This window comes from Psammomys obesus, unplaced genomic scaffold (assembly GCF_907164565.1).
Source record: "Psammomys obesus unplaced genomic scaffold, mPsaObe1.curated_primary_1811, whole genome shotgun sequence".
NCBI lineage: Eukaryota > Metazoa > Chordata > Mammalia > Rodentia > Muridae > Psammomys > Psammomys obesus.
The window spans coordinates 4,285,688-4,310,020 of record NW_026596125.1 but is presented as its reverse complement, the minus strand read 5'-3'; the positions used below and the strand labels follow the sequence as shown (position 1 = coordinate 4,310,020).

Below are 24,333 nucleotides of genomic sequence, written 5' to 3'. Positions count from 1 at the left end.
AGCCGCCTGTAAATCCAGCCCCAGGAGAGCTGTAAATCCAGGGGGCTAGCCCCGCTGGGCACTGAAGAGCCTCTCTCTCTGTGTCTCTCCCCCTCTCCTTTCTCTCCCCCCACCCTCTCCTGACATGTGGCTCAGTGTCTATTGACCACAGCCACTTGCCCCAAACCCAGCTAGTTCTCCAAGAAGCCCTGTGGGTTTTGTTTCACTCCAGACTCCATAAGAAATACAATTCATGCCTATATTTTTAAGTGAACACCAGGTAATACAGAAATACGTCCCTTTTTCCTGGGCTCCTTTCCTATTTCCATCAGAGGCCAGAGGGAATTCATTCAGCTTAGGGAGACAGGGCAGAACAATTTCTCTTAGGATAAACCTATTTTTCTGAAAGCAGATTTTTTTTTTTTCCTAAGTAAGGGATCAGGCTGGACAATCCCCATTGCTCCCGTTTGAGATGCGCTAGACTCAGGCATTTGGAAAGAAATGAACATCCATTCTGGATGTCGCTGGAGTCTCGTTATGAGCCCAGCTTTTACGGTTTGTATGATTTTTTTTTCAATCTTTTCTGCAAACCCCTGGTATTGATCGTGTCATTCTGTCCATGCTTCTGAGGTTAGTGTTTTCTGCAGGCCAAGAAAAAGTCCGACCATGAAGGGGTCATTTAAGCTCAGCATTTTATCGCATTAATCTAAAGTGTCTGTTTGATAGACTGAGTTTCCAGTGTCCACATCTTCCATTGCTCTTAGAGGGTCAATAGGTCAGTCTTTCTTTCCAATGCCAAGGGTGACATTCTTCTCCTTCTGCATAAGAAGACATTTCTCCTTTTTTCGGCATTATTGCTTTCTTTCTCTGCGCCAAGTCTCAGCCCTTTTCTTGTCCTCTGTCCCTTCTGGTTCCCCCTGCCAGTTTTCCTGGAACTGCATTCCACACCACCAGCCCGGGAAGCACAAAACCTGTAGGTGTAGGTTGTTCATGTCATCCTATGTAGAATTTCTCCATCTTAATTCAAAGACTCTGTGGAGCCCAGACTCCATAGGCTGTTGCTTCAGGAATACTCTGCTTTATTTAAAATTTTATTTTATGTGGCTTTTTATATACACATATGTTTTTACAAAGGCAAAGAGAAAAGATTTACAATAAGCCCCCATCGCTTACCCTCAATCATTTTATGAACTGCTGCCAATCGTGGTCCACCTACACTTTCTGCAGCATTTTCAGTGCTGTGTATTTCTGCTAGTCCAAAGTCTTCCATCACTACCATAGTGAAGACATGGGAAGGAGGAGGAGGAGGAGAAAGGAAGAGTCCTCTGACCTAAAGATCTAGAGCTAGTAAGTAGAGAGACCCCAGGAGACCCATGAATAGACATGTTTACCCCAGGGAATACAGCACACACAATAAACAAAATGCCAAACTTCATTCAAGTATAGGTTTGAGTTTCACTCTGCTAGGGTGTGGAGGTTAGCAAAGGCAACAGGTGTGGCTGGCTGGGCCGAAGTGCCAAAGCCTGTGGACTCAGCCTCACAGAGCCTTCCAGCCTGTCAAGCTGGGGACGAAATGATGGGACCACTCAGGTCACGGTGGTGGGAGCGTGTGGCGGAGGCGTTTCTTTTGTGTCTTATTTCTGTGTGCGAGGACCTGTGTATGAGTGTCCAAAGATGGAGTTGGATCCCGGGAGCTGGAGTTACAGGCAGTTGTGAGTGCTAGGAACGCAACTCAGGTCCTCTGGAAGAACAGAAAGTCCTCCTAAGGAAAGTGCTATCTCCTCAGCTCAAGACAGGCATTTCTTATATCATGGTGGGCCAGCAAGTGGAGAAGAGCACAGGAAGTGGGTGCTGGGAATAATTTTTCAAGTCCCACCCTGAATGAGCCACTGCTGCTAGCCAACCTCCACTTCCCAAAGACCCCAGAACCCCTCCTCCACCCGCCCACCCCCACACCAAATACTGACACCAACTGGGGGATCAGAGTTCAAATCATGAACCCGTCAGGGGGCCTTTCAGATTCAAATTATAACTCACCTTCTTGCTTTAAAACACAAAGCTGCGCCTTCTTCCGCCAGTGCCTGGGACTGGAGAATACGAACATTTTCAAGTCTAAACTGAAGAGATCAGTGACTGCATCAGAAAGCAAAACAAAAACCCTACCCGTGCACTGACCGGGCAAGAAGCTGCCACAATGCCAGGCTTTTAGAGGCCAGGGTGTGGGCAGCTGCTGGGTCCCTTCCCTCCTCATGTAAATGCCAAATGCCAACAGCTTTTATGCAGCTTGGCTTTCTCAGCAGAGCTCACTGCAGTATACAAAGAAGGGTGGGGAAGAGGACCTTCCCTATTAGTGCACCAGGGGAGGGACATAAGGGGGGAAAGAAGGAGAGAGGGTGGGGCCTGGAGGAGATGAGGGAGGGGTCTACAGCTGGGATACAAAGTGAATAAATTGTAATAAATACTAACAATAATAAAAGAAAAAAGAAGGGTGGAAATGGGGATGAAGGACAGCCTTGGCCCTGTGAGATCCCCTGAGCATAGACAGGGTGTCCCTAGCAGGGGAAAAGACTATTCCTCAAAGACTCCAGATTTTTTTCAGAAGAGGCTCTGCCTGAGCTTGCCTTGCATAGCTGCATGGTGCACAGCTGTGCCAGGGCTGGCTCCTGCGCTTTGCCAAGAACTATTTAACAAAGGTTAGGTTTATGCTAATGTGGAATTTTGACGTGTGTTTAATGTAAGGACTATCTTTAAAATGGACACACCTCTTTTTCTCTGCTGTTGAGAATTGAACCCGGACCTCATGGATGTCAGACACAGTCCACCACTGAGCTGCATCTCCAGACCCTTAATTTTGCTTTTTAATAAAAGAAAGATCTATCTATGTGTCCATCTGTCTATCTATCTATCTATCCATCTACCTACCTACCTACCTGTCTATCTATCTACCTATCTAGCTAGCCAGCTGTGTGTATATATGTGGGGGGGGGCAGGGTGCCTGTGTTTTTGTGTGCACGTGGAAGCCAGAGGAAGATGTCAGCTGTTGGCAGTTACTCTCAGTGTGGTCCCTTTCAGGCAGGATCTCTCCCTGAGCCTGAGGCTAGCGTCTTCTTGGCTAAGCTGGAAGCCAGAGGCCCCAGTGATCCTCCTGCCTATTCCCCTTTAGAGCTGGGGTTATAGTTTGTGTAGGACCCCTCTCCTGCTACCGGGGTGCTGGGATCCCAAGTCTTATCCTCACGATTGTGCAAGAGCTCTTAACCACAGGGGCATCTCTCCAGCCATCACCCTCCCGCTCATCCTAACTGGTTCATAGACGTTTATATGTCACATTGGGATTCACAAGGATCATGGTGACCTCAGGTTCCTGCTGCAAACCTCACCTTCAGGAGGTTGAGGCAGGAGGAATGCTGTGAGTTCAACACCAGACTGGGCTGCACAGTAAGTTCAAGACTAGTGTGGGCTACAAAGTAAGACCTTGTCTCAGCAAAGATTATATAACATAATTCATATTAAAATAGTCTCGGGGAGCTGGAGAGATGGCTCAGGAGTCGGGAGTCTGGTCTGTCTCTTTCATCAGAGGGAGTTCAGCCCAGTAAAAAAATTCTGAGACTATTTTAAAATTTTATTTATTTATTTTATGTTTATGAGTGCTTTATCTGCATGGACTCCTGAGTTTTCCTTTGAACTCATCTTGAGAGAATCTTTCTCTGGCTCCAGTTTCCACTGAAATAGGTCCCTTTTCCCATGTGTCTTCCAGAGCCCTACTCCTCCCACGAGTCCACACGAGCTGATTTTGTTCCCAGGGTTATCGAGGGTTAAAGGCTTGACCCTGACTTCCTCCATAGGTTCAGAGCCCAGCCTTAACAATCCAATTAAACAAGTGACAGGAAGGAGAGGAGCGTTGTGGTCCTGTAACTGGGACTGTTGCTCACAAGTGAAACTGGGAAACCAGGTTCCTTCTTGTTCTTAAAAAGATTTAAGAATGGACTCAAAGGACTCTCAAGAGCAATTTTATTAGGGTTTTTGTTGTTGTTGTTTTAGTTTTGGGTTTTTCTGTGTAGCCTTGGCTGTCCTGGACTCTGTAGACCAGGCTGGCCTCGAACTCACAGAGAATCCCCAGACTCCCAAGTGCTGGGATTAAAGGCATGTGCCACCACTTCCTGGCTTTATTAGGGTTTAATAAAGAAAAGCACTTTTCTAAAAAATATGAAAACTTTAATGTAAACTCTTACAAGTAAAAAGAAGAAAAGAAAAGAAAAGAAAACCACACGCAGAAGCCAACCAGACGCTAAGTATACACATCTCAGTGAAGTGCTACATAGCTAGAACAGCCTTGTGCGCGCTCACCTGCTCTTCTCTTGCAGTATACTTTGTTCATAGCTTGGTAAATTCCTTTGCTACCCACGTCACTGGCCTTCTGGACACGGAGTCACACAGAAATGCACAGTTATGTTCAAAGGTGAGGCCTGATGGGGCCTGCCTCCTGGGCTGGCAATGGCAGGGAGCTGAACACAGGCTCTGTACAAAGCAACATTTGTTCTATAAGAACCCAGGCCACTCCCCCTTGTGACCACCTTTGTGTTCAGCTGATTTTAGGCTCTGCCCAAAGGATCTGGAAGTCCAGCTGGCATTTGCTCTGTGTTTTTCCAACCACACTCTACCCTCTCGTAAGGTTCTTAGTTCCTCCTCGGCATCTCCTCCTCCTGGAAATGTTTACCTGTGTCCAAACGGCACTGGAAAAAAGGATGGAGAGATTGTGTGTCTCCCTTTCAAGTTCTGTTCGTGCCTCAATCTGTGGGAAACATCCTAAGGATGTTGAGAGCACTGTCTGTGATTGACTAAAATGCTGATTGTTGTGGGTTATTAATATTGGTTATCGATTTTTCTTTTAGTTAAGCAGTGGTTATTCCTAAACCAGCTGTAAACCCAAATCACTACAGAGACTAGGATTTATTTAATTAGCCTAGAGCACAATGCTGGGCAATAGTTACTCCATCCTAAACCTCCAAGCCCACATAGTTTCCTCCCATTCAGATTTAACACATTATACTTGCTTTTAGTCATATCTGAGGTCTGGTTCATCTCTCCTCCTGATTCCAAGTCCTTTCCTGCTGATCTGTGCTCCTGATTCCTCCCACTCGCTTCTTTCTCCTCCCCTCAGGACCAGGATGTCCCACCCAGCCAGCAGCATTGGCTGGTTGTTTTACTGAAAATACAGAGAACAAATGGTGGCACAAACTTGAGACAGGTGGTGCTTAGAATAAACATCACAATGCAATGTCTGGATTGAAACCAGATAGTGGGTTAGAGAAATCAGCATTTGAGTGAACAAGGGTAAATTGTACATTATACTGAAAGGGTTAGACTAACTTTGTAACCTCTATGTCTTCTAAAGCCTATAGTTTTGAGTTTTAGGTTCAGATTAAGCTAAAGCCTCTTAGTAACTTTCCAGAGAATGGAAAAATGTGACCCTATCTATGAGGACAGATAGAAAAAAAGGCAAGCAAGCAATGACCTTCACTCAGCAAAAAGAAAAACTCCTGTCTTTGAGATAGCATTTCTTAGCAACAAACCTAGACTTCTTCTGAGTAGCTTTTGACCTCCAGCCAAAAGTCTGTAGCCCCTAATCTTCAAGGATGAGCTAACCACCCCCACCTTCAATTGCAGCTGCATCCACACTTGGCAGGACTGGCCAAGCTTGAGCACCTAAGACTAACCAATTATCTTACTTTATAGCTTCCTCATCCAATCCTAAATTGCCAAGACTGCAACTTCAAATCTCCCGCAATTTTTCTTTTAAAAACCTAAAGGCCTTTGTCTCCCGGTGCCACTCTTTGCTGACCGGCAGGGGTGACCCCATTGCGCAATGGTTAATAAACCTCTTGCTTTTGCAACGAGTCTTGGTCTGGGGGAGTTTCTGGGAAGGGCGCGATCTTGAACTCCTGAGCTGTGAGACCCCAGGTCTTACAATACCAACACTGAGTCTTCATCTCTGACTTCGGGGAAAATGCTTAAGGCAAAAAGATCACAGGCTATGATCAGTTGTGATTCTATACTGAGGTTGTTAGAGGCTAAATCACCATGTTCCTTGTTTAATCAGATCTGTTCTTAGTACACTGTTCTCTGCCACAGTCAGTACTGAAAAGATAATTCCCAGAAACAAAGCTTCAGGCTGACTCCAGGCTAGGTTTCATCTTGGACTTGAGCCTGGACAGACCTGGGCCAACTAGCTCCAAGCACGACCAAAATGACCATGTAAGGCCAAAGAGCCAGAGAGAGAAGTCCTGGATCTCTGGACACGCCCCTCCCTCCTGTTCCCCAATCACAGTAGAGGCTAGGTCACCACCCCTAGATATTCCTAGGACCCTTTAAAAGCCCATGCGCCCTTGTCCCATCAAGTCGCCAATTTTGTCTGATTGGTGGACCTCCACATGCTAGATTTTGCTGCAAAATAGACACTCTTTGCTTTTGCATACTGTTTGAGTCTGAGGTTATTCTTTGAGCAATTCTCGAACCCTTACCATACCAGGCCACAGACAGCTCAAATAGGGGCCATTGCTGGCTAGTGGTAGATCTTGGCTCAGGTGAGGCCCTGCTTGGAAAGGCTCAGAAAAGCTGACCCCCTTCAAGTCGTTTCTTACAGGGACAGTGAGTAGCCAGGTCTAGGCTATGATACTTCCTGGACTGGAGGAAATGACCTGTATTTCTGGGGTGGGGTTGGGCACAAGCCCCACCCGTGCCAAAGATCCTACAAGGCTCGTTGTTAGGTTTGAGGCTACAGGATGACGGGAGAGCCACTCACTGCAGCCCCTTTCTTACCGCACCTCTGCCCCTACCCTCACCCTGCCTGTCTGTGAGTCCATAAATAGGCAAACAGAACCCCTAGGTCCTATCAGGGTGATGGGTGTCATTTTCACTTTCCCAGGGAAGCCTACATATCTCAGTTATCAGAGTCTGAGGTATTGGGAGCGATGGCAACTGCCCCCCCCCAACAGCATACAACGAATACACTGTAACTAAATGTGTCTCTTCACTTCCTCCACACCTGAAGACTCACACTTCCCTTCCTTCTGATCCCCTTCTCTTCTCTGCCAGAAACAAAGGGCACCCTGGCTGCAGGCTCCATTGTGAAACTCCCCCTCTTCTTTTGAAACCTCCGCAAAGAACACTAAGACCCAGCCCCCCCACCCCCCACACTGCCTGTGGAACTGAGCGCTCATCACAGACCTTCCATTCAGTCTGCCTCAGTGCCCCTGTTGTGATTGTGGAGAGCTGGATTGTCATGGAGCTAGAACCAGACCACTCTGGGCTATCTTTAGTTCCCTTGACAGCCCTGCACTGCCCATTTCCGTGTTTGATCTAACTTCCTGTATCAGGTAAAACCCTTTTTGGAATGTACAGACTCCCAAGCCACAGGCTCGGCATGTCATTAGATGACATCTGCAACCCATCATAGATGCGTTAAGAAAAACTTTTTACAACCAATCCTTTTGATTTTTTTCTGTAAAAATATTTATTTCATGCATATGGGTGTTTTGACCGTATGTGCATCACAGGCATGCAGGACCCAAGGAGGCCAGAAGGGGGCACGAAATGTCTTGGGATTGGAATTACAGATGTTGACACTGCTGTGTGGGTTCTGGGACTCGAACCTCGGTCCTCTGGAAGAGCAGATAGTGCCAAGGCACCCCTCTAGCCCCAGTAATTTATTAAGTAATAAAAAAAAAGAGGTTTGTTTTTTCTTTTAAGTTTTATTTAATTATTTATATATGTATATATGGGGGCGGGTCACAAAAGCCAGACGTGGGTGTCAGATCCCCTTGAGCTGGAGTTACAGGTAATTTTGAGCTATCCAACGTGAGTGCTGAGAACTGAACCCAGGTCCTCCGCAGGAACAGTAGGAGCCGTCTGTGCAGTTCCACAACAATGCATTATTAAAAATGCTTTAAAGCGAGGAACTGCCTCTGACATGAACTGATTGGCCTGCTCTTTGATCACCTACCCCTGAGGGGGGAGCAGCCTTACCAGGCCACAGAGGAAGACAGTGCAGCCACTCCTGATGTGATCTGATAGACTAAGATCAGAAGGAAGGAGAGGGGGACCTCCCCTCTCAGTGGACTTAGGGAGGGGCATTCGTGAAGAAGGGGGAGGAAAGGTGGGTTTAGGAGGGGAGGAGGGAAGGGTTTATGGCGGGATACAAAGTGAATGAAGTGTAACTAATAACAAAATAAAAATAAAGAATTAAAAATAAAAAAATTCAAAAAATGCTTTAATGCATGACTTTTTTTGTTCTATTATTATTATAAAAACCCTTGAAACTGTTACTGTTGGAACGTGGTGTTAACGGTAACTTAAATCTGTGCTCACAGCTGTAGTCACACACGTTTGACTTGAGGTGAGAGCTGTGTTTTCTGCATCCAGAGATGTGAGAGGGACCCTACAGGTGGTCATGGCAGGCAGGGAGGAAAACTGTCACAAGGTGGGAATGAAAACTCGATTCAGATTGACTTCATCCACCTACACCAAACCTCCAAGAGTCTGGGGCTGGGGGGTTTATTTGCCAGTGTATGCAAACCCAGTATAATTTAATGAAAAGTTTCTTGGTATAACCCAATCCCTGGTGCTCAAGGACGCATATGCATTGAAACTCAACTCGGAGTACATGCCATTTCTTCTGAGAAGATGGGTTCTGGAGATAGGCTGCCTGCATTAGCTTAAGGGCCTAGGAAGAACCTGGCCTGGTCTCGGTTGTACAGATAGTGTAGAGGGCATTTGGGCTATTAGCTATCTCTTGTCCTGACGTGGGAGCTTGGGGCAGCCCCTGGCTATACAGATAGTGTAAGGGCCATTTAGACTATGAGGCTTCCCTAGTCCTGGTTGGGGGAGCTTGGGGGAGCCTCTTGCTGTAAGGGTAATTTAGATTACTCATCACGTCTGGTCCTGGTTGTAGGAGCTTGATTTGGCCTGGCTCAACAGATAACACAGACCACCTCTTTAGCATTTCCGTTACCCACGTTCTGGGTGGGAGAACAGGTTTTTGTCAATTCCTTTGAGAGACCCATCCCGTGTGTTCATGGGTCCTGGTCTCCCTGGAGGTCTGTGGGCACAAGGGCCTTCATGCTGTGCTCTCTCTCAACAATCACAGTGGGCGACAAACGACTCAGGACTCTTTGCGGTTATATTTTTGTTTACTTCTTACAGAATTCTGCCTGCAGAAGGCCTCCCTTTTCAGGCTGTGTATTTTAGAGAATGACATTTTTATCTGAAGTGGAATTCATACAACTTAAAAAGCAACTGTCTTGAAGCCGCTTCCGTGGCATTTCCCGTGTTGACAGGGTTGCGCAACCGCCACCTCTGGCTTTGAAAGCTTCCCAGCACTTTATGATGTGACTGGCCAGGCAGGAACGAAGATAGCGTGGACAGACATCAGTCCAACTGTTAGACTAGTTAGACAAGGGGCCTTAGAAATGAGATCTTCCCCAAGAATCTGATGCTGGGAGAAGGGAAGGCACCAGCTGGGCGGGGACTTGTCTCCTGGCAAGACACTTCTTCACCCAGGTGAGACAACAGGCCAGACCTCCTGACAGCATGCCACAGAAGCCCTGATAAGATGGGCCAAGGGCAAGCAGAACCACCTCTTTCAGTTTGTTTGTGTTTTGTGTTTTGTTTTTCAAAACAGGGTTTCTCTGTGTAGCCTTGGCTGTCCTGGACTTGCTTGTAGACCAGGCTGGCCTCGAACTCATAGAGATCCAAAATGACATTGTGTGAACCTTGGCCCCTGAATTATTTCTGCTTGGCTAACAAAATTGCCTACAGCCTGGGCTGGATGAAAGAGAGGGAGGTAGAGTGAAGGTTCTTGGGCTTGTGGGATCGAAGAGGGGCCACGAGGAGAGAGGAAGAAGGAGGAAGGGAGCAGGCCATTATGGGTTGGCATAACCAGGAGACATGGCCTAGAGCAGCACTGAGGACTGGCCTGATGGAGCAGAAGCAGCCCAAATGGATCATGTGCAAAGTATTTATGGGGATATTGAATGGAGGAGGCAAGATAGCTTAGAAGGTTAATGTCTGCCCAGTTCCAGAGTTTTAAGGCTTATAATAAGTCTAACAGGCATCTGTGTCTTCTATTATAAAATAGCACGTTAAGGAATAACTGCTGCTGTATTAATGACTGGCGTTAATTAATATTAACAGAATAATTCATCGTACATATTCCTTATTAACTATATGAATCAGTATTAAATATTAATGTTTCCACAACAGCAGAGCAAGAATGTGTGAGGGACACAAAATGGAGAAAAGCCTAATTACTACTGTGTCCAGGGAGAAATTTAGACTAATGAATGGACCCACTATTGTTAAACTAGTTTTGTTTCTGGTAAAATGTCTACTGACGCTGCCCATCATGTCTCATCAGTAGCAGGAGTAACAGGAGACCCAAGCACTCCTCTGCTCTACAAGTCTCCGGAACGTTCTCAGAGGGAGACGCTCAGTGAAGCACCTTCCTGTTCTAAGCAACGGTCACAAGTGTCTACATGTGTTTATGTGTGACCCGACTTTGCCTACAATCCTTCCAGTTTGGATGTTTGGGATTGCGATAGTTATCTGATTGCTGTGAGAGCAGAAAATAAATAATAATAATAATAACCCGAGGACAGCAGAACAGACGCATACAAGTAGGATGCGCAGCTTAAGGAATCCAGCTCAGCACCGCCCTGAGTTGCTGTTTTACCAAGACAGACATCTAATCCCAGAGTCCTCTTGTTCTATGACATAGCAAAGCTCCTTGTCACTAAAGATAAAAAAGTTATCTCAACAAAGATCTCTTTTCCTACTGATTGAATGGCCTTTCCTTCACTTCTCGGCTTGAACCATACTGAGTTACAGAGACATTCTATTGTGTTCTAGCAAGGTCACATTCAGTGGCCATTATCTGCTCAGAGTTGGAGCCAGGCATCTGTTGGAGGGAGGGAGCTAGCTCATATTTTGGTGAGTGCTCCCTACTGTACCTAAATCCCATCCCTGCTTCCGAGTCACACCCCGAATTCTTTCCCACCCGATGACTTACCAGCTTTAGCAATTCTATGACAAATGTTATTTCTTCCCTTTCCTTTAGCAAAGTATGAACTAAAGACAATTAACAAGACACTTCCTAAAAGGTTTTGTTGTATCGATAGTGTTGGGCAAATACCTAGAGAGCTGTCTGTGATAAAGGTTCTTGCCTGAGACGTCAGAAAGGTTGTGAAGCCTCTGGGAGGTGGCCTGGTACTCACTGGCTGCTTCTCAGAGAGGCAATGAAAGAGAAAAGAAAGACCAGCATAATGGGAGCAAAGCCCAGAGAGATGGGGACTGGAAGAGAGAGGAGTCAGTGGGTTAGCATCAGAAAGGAAGAGTTGCCTTGAACATTTGACAAGAATACTTTGTAGAGCTGGGCATGGTGACACATACTTTTAATCCCAGCAATTAGGAGGCAGAGGCAGAAGGATCTCTGGGAGTTCGAGGCCAGCCTGGTCTATAGAGCTCAACAGACTACACAGAGAGACCCTATGCCAAAAAAAAAAAAAATGTTCAGGAGTGGGCTTTGGTATCGTTAGTCAGTGGTTAACAGACCACTGAAAGTTGGCCCAGTTCGTTTATGGAACAGAGACCCAGATGACCCCAAACTCAGTCACTCTTGTGGCTCCCATCTCCAGTCCTTTTAATCCTGGCTAGGACAGCGGCCTTAGATACTTTCTTCCGGTCGTAAGCCAGGCCGAGGGCAGCCATGCAGTCGATGAAGAACGTGGTGAAGTTGATGTGCCAGCGGTACTCACTTACAGAGTAGTCATAGGGAAAGGTGTGATGGTAGTTGTGGAAGCCCTCGCCTGGAACAGAAGCAAGGAGAGCAGTTAGGGGCTCAGTGGCTGCTGCTTCCTCCTCTGTGCAAACCTTTTCCTGTTGGCTGCCTGAAACCTGGAAGAACCCAGCTATTGAGTGAAGAGACAAACCCCCAGTCTTGCATTCTAAAGTGAACAGATGCCCTCAGAGGCATCTCAGGAAACCAGCTGACAGGTTCTGCTCACACATGCCTGTCTGGGAGCCTTTGTCAGAGGAAGTTTCCATTATAAGATAAGAGGATGGAAGAGAAGCTGTGTCTGTGGGAACAGATTTTATGATGGAAAATATCAGAGCCTTAAGAAAGAGGGCCCCAAGCCCCACAGGGTCTGCACATGGGTGGCTGTGGTAAGGGCAGGGCAGAGGGTGGGATTGGAACTGTTGCTGTGCTTCTTAGATGGAGTAAGCTACACTGTTCCCCATGAACTGCTGTTCCCTGGGTAGCGGTTTCAACAGGGTGGACAGCAGCCACCAATACTTAGCAAGAAGGAGTCGTGGGCAGTGTCAGGAGTTTCCTTAGCCACTCTTGGCTCACGGGACAGTGCTCTGGCTGCTAATTCTTTGAACTTTGACCTTGGGATGGGAGAGGCACTAGGAACACAGAACTCTGAAGGACATCCTTCATGGGCATCTTGCAGGAAAAAGGAGAACAGAAATTCTGGATTCATGTTCCTCTCGGTGATCAGTTTGGCATTTTCCTGTTCTCTGCGTGGCTCTTCTTTCTGAACTGATTCCAACAATACTGACCCTTTTCAGGTTTCGGGAAAGACGGTGAACAAGAAAAGTCATTGAACCCTGAAGATTAAAAAAACACCCCTAGGGAAAGTCAGAAGAACAGAAAGAATGTGAAGAGCCAGAGGAAGTGGTGGAGGGACCGCTGTGGAAGGCCGACCTCTGCACCACTGTGGCAGCTGTGACTACTGCCCAACATCTGTGCAAGACTGAGCTGGTCAACACCCAGCCATAGCCAGAGGAAGGGCCCATGGGGCACTTCCCTGAAGATTCAGATTCAGTTAATGGTTGAGAGAAGAGAGATGGACATTTTCATCAGTGGTGTAGCCACTTACCAGTGTCCGTGCTTCTGAGAATAAAGCTACATCCTGTGCGCCACCCCAGGAAAACTTGCTGGGTCACAGACACACAAAAAGATATGTGAGTAGGAGGGCTAGTTGGAAAGAAGGGGATTGGCAGGCGTTGGAGGGGACAAGAGGGAGCAAGAATGACTGAAATCATGCACACACATGGAAATGCCATCTATCCTTAGGTGTAATGAATATATACTAACTAAAACATTTTTAAGTTAGAAGAAAGCATGCCTGGGTTCTGGAGAGATGCTCATTGGCTAAGAGCACTGGCTGCCCTTGCAGAGGGCCTGGATACAGTTCTCGGCACTCACGTGGTAGCTCAAAACCATTGGTAACTCCAGTTCCAGGGGACCCCACACCCTCTTCTAGCTTCTACAGCAGGGCATGCACATGGCGAACACGCACACACACGCACACACACGCACACACACACACGCACACACACACACACACACAGACGCACTCGTGCACGTAAACATAAGTTAATCTTCTTAAAAGCAATATCTCAATGCAGAACATAGGGGCCCGCGCCTTTAATCACAGCAATCAGGAGGCAGAGGCAGGCCGAGCTCTATGAGTTCAAGGCTAGCCGGGGCTACACAGTGAGTTTCAGGCCAACCCTAGCTAAAAAATAAAACATCAAAATACCCCCAGAGATAATGGAAACTATAGAGAAAACGAAAACAATTCCTTCTAAACAAATGACTCCAACCAAGACTTCTCAAGGTCTACACGCTGGGTAGTGTGGCATGGGGCTAAGGGCACTAAAGGCTCTGAGTTAGACCTAACCATTCCCCACTGGTTCTCGTCTGACGTGTAAAATAGAGCCCCCGTCTCTCTGTCTCTCTCTTTGTCTGTCTGTCTGTCTCTCTCTCTCTCTCACATACACACACAGGTAATTAAATAAAACAAAAACTTCAGGGCAGTCAAGGATAAGGTAAGAGGGCTAGAAGAGCAGATACAGAGAGGAGAATCACAAGAGAGATGAAGCAAGAGCCCAGCAGTCACTTTGCACCCGTGAGGATTCAGGAGCCGGTGGAACTCACTGTACAGCCTCGGCGCACTGGCCCAAGACACACATCAGCCTGTGCTAGGCCATTTCTATGAGAAGCTCAGAGTTTTATAGCATAGGTGGTGGGTTTTTTCCTTCAAGCCGTCAAATCAAGACGCTCTATATAATGGTCGGAAGGACCTAAAAGCTGGAGGAGGATTTGGGAAACTACAGTTGAGGTTTGCTGAACTAGGTCATAGTAGTTTCCCTCCATACACAGCAGGCCTGTGTGGAGAAAGCACTATGCTTTACTGGTCTCTCCACTAGCTTACTGGTCTAGTTATGCATCTGCTGCCCCTAGGGAAGATGCAACCTGACTCAGAAGCAACTGGAAAAGGAGAACTTAAAAAGCATTCAGTCACAGTTGGTGATGGTTTGGGAATTAAAAATCAATGGATTCGCCCTCATTTTAGAGTGGCAACCTAAGATCCAAAAAAATCATTAAAAAAAAATTAATAATAATAATAGGTTTTAATCTGGCCTCTCCGGCTTAGCCTTGGTGCTCCAATCAACAACCCACTTCCAGTCGTCTTCATGGGAACTGACAACTTACCAAAAGCTGCCATCGAAACCAGGGGGTTCTCCCGGGCAGCAATGGTCCTGTCATAGGGCCGACAGCCGTAGAGGTGGGCGGCGCTGTTCACCAGCCAGGTGGCGTTGAGAAACAGGGCGTACCGCAGGAACGTGGTGACGCACAAGCTGTGCTGCCAAGTTTCGGCCCAGAAGTACCAGGGTATCAGTGTGGGCAGGATGAGGCCGATGAGCGTGACAGCTACCTTGTAGTACCTGTGTGGAGAGGTCACACGCTGAGCCTGTGGGGAGGAGCCACGAGCACACTTGGGAAGTCCACGTTCGCTGTGCTGGGCGGTCTCTTCTCATGCACTAGGAATGCAGGAGGGGTGTGTGTTATCCCATTCTTCACACACACACACACACACACACACACACACACACACACAATGCGTATGAGTGTTTTGCCTGCATGTATGTTTGTGTATCACATGTGTGCAAGTATCCAAAGAGATCAGAAAAAGGCTCTGGATCCCCTGGATTTACAAGCTGTCTGCCACCATGTGGGTGCTGGGAATCGAGCGTGGGTTCTCTGGAGGAGCAGCCAGTGTTCTTCACCACTGAGCCATTTCTCCAGACCTTATTTCACCCTTTAGGTGAGAAGTACTGGTGGGATGTGGGTTAGAACACAGGTCTGTTGACCAGAAACCCGATGTTTCTTTTCACAGAGTGTGAGGCCATGTTGGCCAAACAGGTCTGGCTCAAACCATAAACTCAGCTGGTAAATTCTGCTTGCTCGAGTTCTTGTCCAGCTCCCTTTGGGATCCTTTCTTGGATCCACCTCCATCTTTGACACAGAATTGTGACAAGTGTTCGTTCCCTGCTACTACCCCTAGATCTTTGCCCTGCTTTCCAGGAGGCCACTGAGTGCCCTTGGCCACCTACAGTTCTCCGCCCTTTGGAGGCTTTTTCATTCTTCACTCCCAGGCTACAGACATTCCAAGGAATTGATTGACAGCTGTAAAGCAGTCTGATATTCAGCTTTGTATTGACATTGTCTGTATTCAGCTTCTTGCCTTTCCACTCTCCCCTCTGCTTCCCTGGCCCGGGTCTTCCGTATCTAAATTGTTTCCCTGACCTTCACCTGTCAATCAAGGGCTGCTTTTACCTGTACTGGGGTAGCCGTTCTGAAGTGTATCTCTGCCCCACAATGCCAAAGACCTCCTTCAAGGAAAAGGACCGTGTTTGTAGTGTCAGGCTTTATTTAGCTAGCCTCATGAGCTGTGTTTACGGTGTCTCTGTCTGCACGCAAATGTCAGAATCACTGTTGTTTCTGAGGCTGTTTTTTCTTTTTTTTTCAGTAACTTTTCCCAGAAGTCTTGGTCTCCATGAATGTTTCACAGTATAGACCATATTCTGCCTAACTTCTGGTTATTTGCATTCCTGCCTAGAATACAGGCTTTTTAAAGAGAAGGACTGCATTACTTCCCAGTTGTGTCCATGACTATTCTCCATCAATGAACATTTGTTGCATTTGATTTGTTCCATGGAAATAGCTCAGAGAGAAAGGAACAAAGCAATAATCCATGCTTATGGGCCTGTGAGACATTAGAGAATTGTTTTTTTGTTTTGTTTTATTTTTTATTACAAGCATGCAGAGTAAAATCCTTCAGCTCTTATTTAATGTGTTCTATCAGAAAAACTAGGGTCCCTAATCTCCATGTGCCCTGGGTTCCACCCCACCTGTCACTCACCTCCTCTGGAACATCACCAGCTTCTCGGCTTTTAGGTCAGACATGTCCAGCTTCCCGCCCTTCTCTTTGACAGCCGGGTGTTTGCGCACCAGCAGCCAACCCACATGAGAGAAGAAAAAGCCCCGCCGGGAATCATGTGGGTCGGCGTGCGTCTCTGTGAACTTGTGATGGGCACGGTGGTCTCGGGCCCATTCATACACATCATTCTGAAAGGACAGGAAAGAGGAACCTAGCAGTGAGAAGAGATGCCCTCCTGGGGGAACCCTGTGCCCAGATGTTGCAAGGATACAAAACTTCGCCTCAAAAAGTCCCCAGGGACCTGATCCAAAGGAGCCCTCGGGGAGGACCCTCCTCTGCACACCTGGCCCTGAGCAGCTGACAGTCTCAGGCCCAGCAATCACACTGCTGCTTCCTTCAGTTGTGTGATGGGGAGATGGAGCATGGGGAGGTCTGGGGGGGGGGGGGGGCAGTGAGAGCATGGCAAAGAACACTAGTTCTCAAAGAAAGGGATTTGAGGCAGGTTCCTCGTGGAATACCTAGTCATCGGGCGCAGAGACTAGGAAGCAAGTGCTCCTGGGATCCTAGGAAGCTGCTGTTAAAAGGGTGCAGGGACGTTCACCTGATGCCTTTACAAGGGACAGCTCACCCCACCCAGTGTCAGGGCCAGCTGTGTAACTCATGAGCCTCAGCACTTTTCCCAAGGACCTCTGGCTTATTTGCAACTCTTTCTATCCTTTCAAAAAGGCATCAATGTCTCTTGTTGTTTTTCTGTCCCACCAGGACATCGGGAGCTGCTGAGGAATAAGTTGTTAGGTAGAAATGATTAGACACACATTAGAAATGATTAGGTGGGCGTCCAAAAAAGGGGGACTGGCTTGATTTCCTCGTACTGCCAACTGGGCCTGCTACTGATGTCTAAAAGCAATAACAGGCCCCTGTCCCTTTCACTTTTTTCTGTTATGAATTTTTTTGCCTCAGCAAACTTCAATAGTTGACACGCCCAGCCTGGCGGTCACTCAAAGAACCACAGCGTTAACCTGTCCGACCTCTTAGTGACCAAGTGCAGAAAGAGGCTGAATCTCTTAAGACAAGAGGGTTTAATGAGTTCTTCGATGCCACAGACACAAGGCTTCTGCCTGCCATGGAGGTGGATTTTTATTATCTACAGCAGAGTTCCCAAGACTGTGGCATATTAGTTTTGATCCCACTGGGACTCCTGAGATAGACCTTACAGCATGAGTTTATTGAGTGTTCAAGAAACCAGAGTCAGCATTTGGCTCATGAGCTGTAACCCATAAGGTAAGCTTGAACAACCACGGAGAGCAGCTCATACAATACGTAACCTGGGGACCTTGGGGAAAACAGTGGCCCTATAACTGGAGAGGCCTCCTATTGACTCCTATTGAATCCCATTTCCTGACTCTGGGACCCCCCCCCCCCCCCGCTGTGTGGACCTCGGCACTGAGCATGTACTTGTGACTGAGAGAAAATAAAAAGGACAGTGGCTGTCCCGTTGGCGCTCCTTGAGGTGCTGACTCGCTGCACAGTGGCCCCAGCCTTCACGGAGCAGACACAGCAGCTTCTTACCTGGAAAGCCATGGTGTTGGCGATGATGAGGAAGAGCCGCAGCGGCAGCCGCGCTTTATAACTTCGGTGGCTCCACAGGCGATGAGCCCCGGCTGTGATGCCCAAACCAGCAACTATATCATAGAACAATCCTGCCGGGAGACAGCGGGTCCCATTGTGGGTCCCTTTGGGCCAAGGCTGTGAGGACCATTTGCTGACTCTAGTTCAAGTCTTCTTCAGAGGTTAGTGAGGGTCCTTTCTCCCCTGAACCTTGGGGTGCCTTGGTCTTGATAGCTTGTGGCTTTGAGCACTTGAGTAGTTTCATTATGCTCCAGTCTCTCTATCTAGAGATGGAGAAAGCTCAGAAGCCTCAGAAATCAAGATGGCAACAGGGCTCTTACTGCCCGTCTTCAGGGGCAGTACCCGGAGCCTATCAACCCTGACCTTCCTCTATCTGTTCTAAGTTGTTCACTGCCACAGATTAACCCTCAGTGCCTTGAAAAATAGCAACCAGAGCAATTTGGTTTGGTCAGTTATAACAACCCCAGATTTTAAGAGGTCACAGTTGTGCCAATTCACCATCTGGGACGACAACATTTCAGTGTGATGACACACACCAGGCTCATATCAGGGAGAGCCAGCCCTGCACAGTGTTATGTTTTTACAACGGCCTGAGCTTGACCGAGAATGTTAATATTTTCACAGTTACTGCGCACCTTGGATACTGGCTGTGATTACTTTTGCATCTTGAAGAAACGTAGCATAGAAAAGCCTGTTTATCCAGGATCAATCGCACTGTTGCAAAACTGCAGCTGTGGGCAGAAGCCCAGTTTCCTGTACCATCCATCTCCCAAGGTCTGAGCTGAGATCCCAAACCTCTCCTCTGCTACATCCCTCTGACCGGATGCTGGCTGCCAGAACAATGCTGTGTAACTCTGAAGCTGGCAGCTGGTGGTGACTGTGTCAGGGCAAATCAGCTCTGTACTGTCTGTGCCCTGGACAAAGGATGGTTACCATGGCCTACCTCACTGTCTTGCAAAAGGGCTCAGACGGATGTTAATAGAGAAGGAGGCCGTCTACCCTTGCTCTGTTCCCTAACTATGCTCACCACAGCTGGGACCAGAATCACATACATGACCTGACCCTGAACCACAGAGGAGCCAGGATTCTGCAATCACAGAAGAAAAGAAAGGGCTTTGGCTAACGCCCAGAGGCCCTCAGGGGAGCACCCTCAAGTGCCTGTGTTAGTTCCATGTCACAGGTGTGACTGGGACACTGGCTTTGCAGGCACAGGCAGCAAGCACAAGGGGATTGGGACAAGAGCCCAAACACAAGGGGTCCCTTCCAACCCCTTGTCTGTCAAACTGACAGCTCAGTTCAAAGATATTTGTTCTGTGGCCCCCAGGGAAGAATCGTTTGTGTCCATAATAGTTATTAAGCAACACCTTGAAGCATTGTCCTAAGAAATGGGCTGGAGGGGTTTCCCCTCTTAGCCCTCATGTTAGCACCCCTGCAGGACAGAGGCTGAGTTGAGAGAACGGCTGGGAAAACACACAACTGACCTAAGGAACACGACCGTCCCGATCGTGACAAGGCACTGTTGGTAACTGAGCTGCAGTCCTGAGATCAGGGCTCTCCTCAGCTGCACTTCCCTGGCACCGACAGGACATCTAAGGTGATGTTCCAAGGACCAGAGCTCACCTGCTGGAGGTACTCCCAGGATGAGAGCAGCCAACTTGTACATCGCTGCCCTCCTAGAGACAGCTACCAGAAAGTCCTCTGCCTTCCAGAGACCGCTGGCTCACCATCCCTCAGAGGGCAGCAAGGCCTACAGAGCCCTGTCCTCTCTTCCTGATCTAAGGACTCAGGGGAGAACCTACCTGAAGGCACGTGTCTGTGTGCATCAGTCCACAATCCCACGGGTCCCCACGGAGCTGAGCCACCACGTAAGGGACCCAGTGACAACTCTCTTCTTTGTTATCACAGCCTGAAGGTCAGGGTTTCTCAATAGCCCGTGGGGCCCTCCTCAGGCTCCCAGGCCTCCCAGCACGGGCCTTGGTTTTCCTGTGGCAGGCAATGCTGCTGACCCAGGAAGCTTTTCGGAGACTGCCAGTGCTTTGCCATACATTTGTCCCTCCGCCCCTCATAGGCTTTAACATCCGGGTTAAAGGACTTTCGGAACTGACACCCCTGCACCAGCAATCCCACAAGGCTCGTTTCCAGACTAGTTATCAGTATCTCAGGGAGTGGAGAGGAAATTCGAGGAATCTGCACAGAGAGCAGTTGCTTTTCTGTCTTGTTAGAGGGTAGGGAGAAGCCTCTGGCACTGACTCAGGGAATGAGGGGTTGGGGGGATTACCCAAGAGCCAGGTGTAGACCTTGCAGGAGGGAAGCAGGGTGATCCCGTACAGGGCTCCCACGTGCAGCACGGCCATAAGGATGATGTTTCTCCAGACGTACTCCAGCTTGGGCGGGGGCCCCTCCTCGTCCTGGTAGCTGGGGTCGTGGATGTCATCCTTCATTTCAGGACAGATGTCCTCTTCCAGGTAGAGGGGCACCGGCACCGTCTTGAACTTTTCTCTTCCTCCCTGCATGGCCCCAGAGGGCGGTGCTGCGATGGTAGAGGCGCCACAGTCGCTGGAGACCTTCAAAGAGAGGGAGTGGATGGTCAAGGGCAGGTACATGAGGGTAGCAAGGAGGTATTTCCCCTGTAAGACAGCCAAGGGAGTGGAGGCAGAGACCGTGGCCCCGGTGCCCAGATCATGCAAAGATAGAGTACACCCCTAGATGGAACAGAGAGAAATTCCCAGAAACTACACAGGACGTGTTGACAACAAGGCCTCATGGGGAGGGGCCAGGAGAGGAGGTGAAATATCTACACCTCAAGCAACACACAAAGGAAAATGCACACGCGTGCAGAAAGGTACTGGCGGGATGGGGTTTTCCTTAAAGTCGAGGGACAAAATAAACTGCATATCCCCCACTTGTCTCCTGCCCCTACCAGATGTCAGAAGAATCCCACCTGGTGCCTGCGCTGTGGGGGCTGGGGGTGGTGACTGGAGAAAAGCTGACCTCTTGTGGCAAGCAGGCCTTCATCCTGGCTCCTTGGAAGCCTGGATCCCACTCTGACAGCTGAGAGCGCAGGATCCAGACTGAGGATGAGTCCGGAGGTCACTGAGTGCCACGTACCGGGCCAGCCGTACAGGTGTCACCATTCAATCCTGCTGTGTGCAGATAATTCCACGCTCAGGACTTAAATATAGGGCGGGTAGAGCTGGCAGTTGTGACTGCGTCCGGTATTTGCTCAGAATGCTTCATGGCTGCCAACAAGGGATAAAGTGTTAAGGCAGCCCCATGAGGAGATGAAGGCTGAAGGTGAGCGAGCGAAGGGAGGGGACAGCCAGCAAGGCCCGCACTCACCTAAAGCAAGGCCATGGCGTAGGGCACACAGTAAGAGAGAGACAACTTTGCTCCAGTTCCTAGAGAGACTGTTTTTCAGCACTCTGGAGAGCTTTGGCCAAGGGGAACGTGCTACTCTCTTGTTTTGGCAGCTTTGGGTATCCAGAAATCTGCTGTCCCACTGGCATACAGCCCCTTGCTCCTCTCTCCTGGGCTTCACCTCTGTGGACCCTGGGTCCCTGCCAGCATCTTGGGCTAGAGGAAGCTGGGGTCCAGTTCTTAAGCTGCCCAGTGTGCACAAAGTATTCTCAAAATGGGAAATCAAGTCTGGGGGGCAGGGTGAAGAGTGAGAGTCAAGGTCGGGTGCTTGGCAAATGTGTCACACTAGGGCCCTTGCACAGCGGGGACATCTCATCTGTGTCCATCACAATCCATCTCCTCTTTCCGCCCCCGGACACTGCCGCCTTCTCACTCAGCCAGTGCTGGCTCTTTCCACCTGCTCAGGATGTTCGCCACCAATCCAGAGCACCCTGACCGGCTCACGCGCACAGGGCTGAGTGTCTTTGCCCACGCTCAGTCACAGGACGTGGTTCACAGGAGGCGGCCACCTCCAGACATCAGTGTCCAGTCCCTTCCCTATGTCCCTGCCTCGGGAACACCTGCTTCAGCAGGGAGGTCTGAGGCTCTTCCATCAGGTTGGGATTTGGGCATCTCCTGTAAGGGGAAGGCAGGGAATCCCAGACAGCTGCTTACAGACAGCAGAGGTGCAAACATTCGTGTTTGGGAAAAGAACAGTGAGGGGGTACTGAGCAATTCTTACAAGCTAACTTAAAAGCTTTTGCAAAAGTCTCCCTGCCACCTATGACCCCACTTTAGGGAGGAGGAAACTGAGAGATGGAGAGAACCAATAACTTAGCTGTGGTTCTAGGAGCCAGTGACTCAGTGGAAACTGATGATCACCGAAGTGTGACGCCCCAGCCCAAGTGCAGAACGAAGCTGCCCTAGGGCCCCAAGACAAACTGACTTTGCAGCCCATCTTCACTAGCTCCATGTCAGGGCCAGGAAGCTCAAACTGCAGGGCTCTGCACTCACGGGTCTCCTGAGGCAAAGGAAGCCGTATGAGGGCAGGCATGCCCAACTTCTTCCTCTGCAAAAGCTTCCTTGACCCCTCCGTTCCCCCCTCATCAAATGGCCAGGGACCCCACTGTTTTGATGGCTTTACCACACACTTTGCTTTGCTCACAACTTTGCTTTAACAGCGATATTGAGAACTATTTGCCCTGGGCGTGGTGACGCACACGCTTCATCCCCGAACTCAGGAGGCAGAGGCAGGAAGATCTCTGAGTTTGAGGCCAGCCTGGTCTACAGAGCGAGTTCCAGGACAGCCAGGGCTACACAGAAGAAAACTGTTTTGCATCTCATTGGTAAACCATAAGCTTCCCTTTTCGCAGGAACCCTGACCTTTCCTTGGTTTCTCTAGAGCATTATAAAATTTCTTGCAGTCATTAATTACTCAATAGACACTTCCCAGAGATGAGAGATGAGCTGCAGGATACAATAAGGGAGCAGTGAGTATTATACTTCCCCTGAAATGTGAGTGTAAACGAGAGCTGGAGAAGCCTACAACAGCCATTGTAAAAGTAGGTGTGGAATTACCCAGAGCTGGGAGGAAGGGAAGGAATGGACACTTCTCCAGTGCTTATGGGCCTGGAAGCTGCCTCAACTTGTCTTGTTCTGACGAGCAGTCTTTGCACCTAAAACAGATACGTGCACACTCCATCCTGCAGAAATTCCCACTCCAGAAAAATTATTTTCTTCGATCATGCCTGTAATCCCAGCACTCCGGAAGGCAGAGGCAGGTGGATCTCTGTGAGTTTGAGGCCAGCCTGGTCTACAAAGTGAGTCCAGGACGGCCAATACTACACAGAGAAACCCTGTCTTGAAAACACCAAAACCAAACCCAAACAACAACTACAAAAGCTTATTTTCTTCAGTAACTTTAATTATGGTAATGTTTTGTGTCTTCTGTCTTCGTGTACTTTTTGCTGTGCTAGGGATCAAACTGTGGCCTTGCACATACCGGGCCGGGTGCCTCACCACTGGTTTTGTTTTTGTTTGTTTGCTTGCTTGCTTGCAGAATATTTATTAAGGTTGTTTAATATACAATTCTTCATTTGACATTTTGGAAGTCCTTTATTGCAAAGACAATCCTTTTGCCTGATGACAAGCAGCAGCCGTAATGATCGTTCTGGACATCCACACTGGGTAAAGTCCATTTCTTCTTGAGACATAGGTTTCCTTCTATGTTTCTGAGGTGATATGTTTATTATTTCTGCAGTGTCTGGTGGCCTCTGTTACATTGGTAAGTCTGGGGACATACTTTCTTTAGAATGCTGAGAGATTACAGATGAGTGAGAAGGTATGCCAGCTGATCTCAAAGCTTCTGAGGCACTGGGTTTAGGCCTGTCTCTTCTGTCAGGGAACCTTATTGATGGAGCATGTGGCTTCACTACCTGCATGACCCTGCTGGTGGAAGCCATCTTGACCCTTCCCCACCTCAAGCCGGGGCCTTTACCACTGGTTTTGAGAGAGGGTTTGCCTATGCAGCTCAGGCTGGCTTGGAACATGGTATTTTCCTGCCTCAGCTAGAGTAGCCGGGCACATCACGAGCTTTGTTTCCTGTTGTTTTACGGGAAGAGCTTGAAGGGGCAGTTCAACACTCCAACACACAGTTGGAGGAGATCACCAGCAACTAGGTCAGACAATTCAATCTCACATGTCATCAGTCCTGTGATCCGGAGCCTTAATCCCCGCAGTCAGAAGGTTGAAGCATGACCATCAGTTTGAGGACACCCTGGGCTACAAAGCCAGTCTCTGTTTCAAAAACAAAATTTTCAATCCTATTCAGCACTTGGGAAGCAGAGGCAATTGGATCTCTCTGAGTCTGAGGCCAGCCTGGTCTACGCAGTGAGTTCCTGGCCAGCCAAAGCTACCAAGTGAGAATCTGTCTCCAAACAACAAACAAAACCCCTACTCAGCACAAAGGTCTAAGCCCAAACTTTTCCTAGGCCCAGGGAAACTCTGAAGCCTAGGGGACAGAACACTTGAACCTACAATCTTC

At 48.5% G+C, this 24,333-nt stretch overlaps 1 protein-coding gene and 1 pseudogene across 1 annotated transcript; both read right to left on the bottom strand.

The window, feature by feature from the left end:
• Window positions 1-11,567: 11,567 nt before the first annotated feature.
• LOC129665193 (stearoyl-CoA desaturase 4-like) lies at window positions 11,568-20,497 on the bottom strand. Its single transcript, XM_055591745.1, has 5 exons — window positions 20,173-20,497; window positions 17,835-17,965; window positions 16,248-16,453; window positions 14,537-14,769; window positions 11,568-11,837 (listed from the first exon to the last, which is right to left on the bottom strand). The coding sequence occupies exons 1-5, from the start codon at window positions 20,495-20,497 to the stop codon at window positions 11,638-11,640; spliced, it is 1,095 nt and encodes a 364-aa protein (XP_055447720.1). The 3' UTR covers window positions 11,568-11,637.
• Window positions 20,498-20,905: 408 nt separating this feature from the next.
• LOC129665191 (alpha-ketoglutarate dehydrogenase component 4-like) lies at window positions 20,906-23,752 on the bottom strand (annotated as a pseudogene).
• Between the last annotated feature and the right edge of the window lie 581 nt (window positions 23,753-24,333).

Coding starts and splice junctions, on each gene's coding strand:
- LOC129665193 (XM_055591745.1), bottom strand. CDS start 20,497: ATGTACCTGCCCTTGACCATCCACTCCCTCTCTTTGAAGGTCTCCAGC. Junction 16,454..17,834: donor CCAACACCATGGCTTTCCAG/GTAAGAAGCTGC, acceptor CTGTCCTTTCAG/AATGATGTGTATGAATGGGC. Junction 11,838..14,536: donor GGTTTCGATGGCAGCTTTTG/GTAAGTTGTCAG, acceptor CTTCTGTTCCAG/GCGAGGGCTTCCACAACTAC.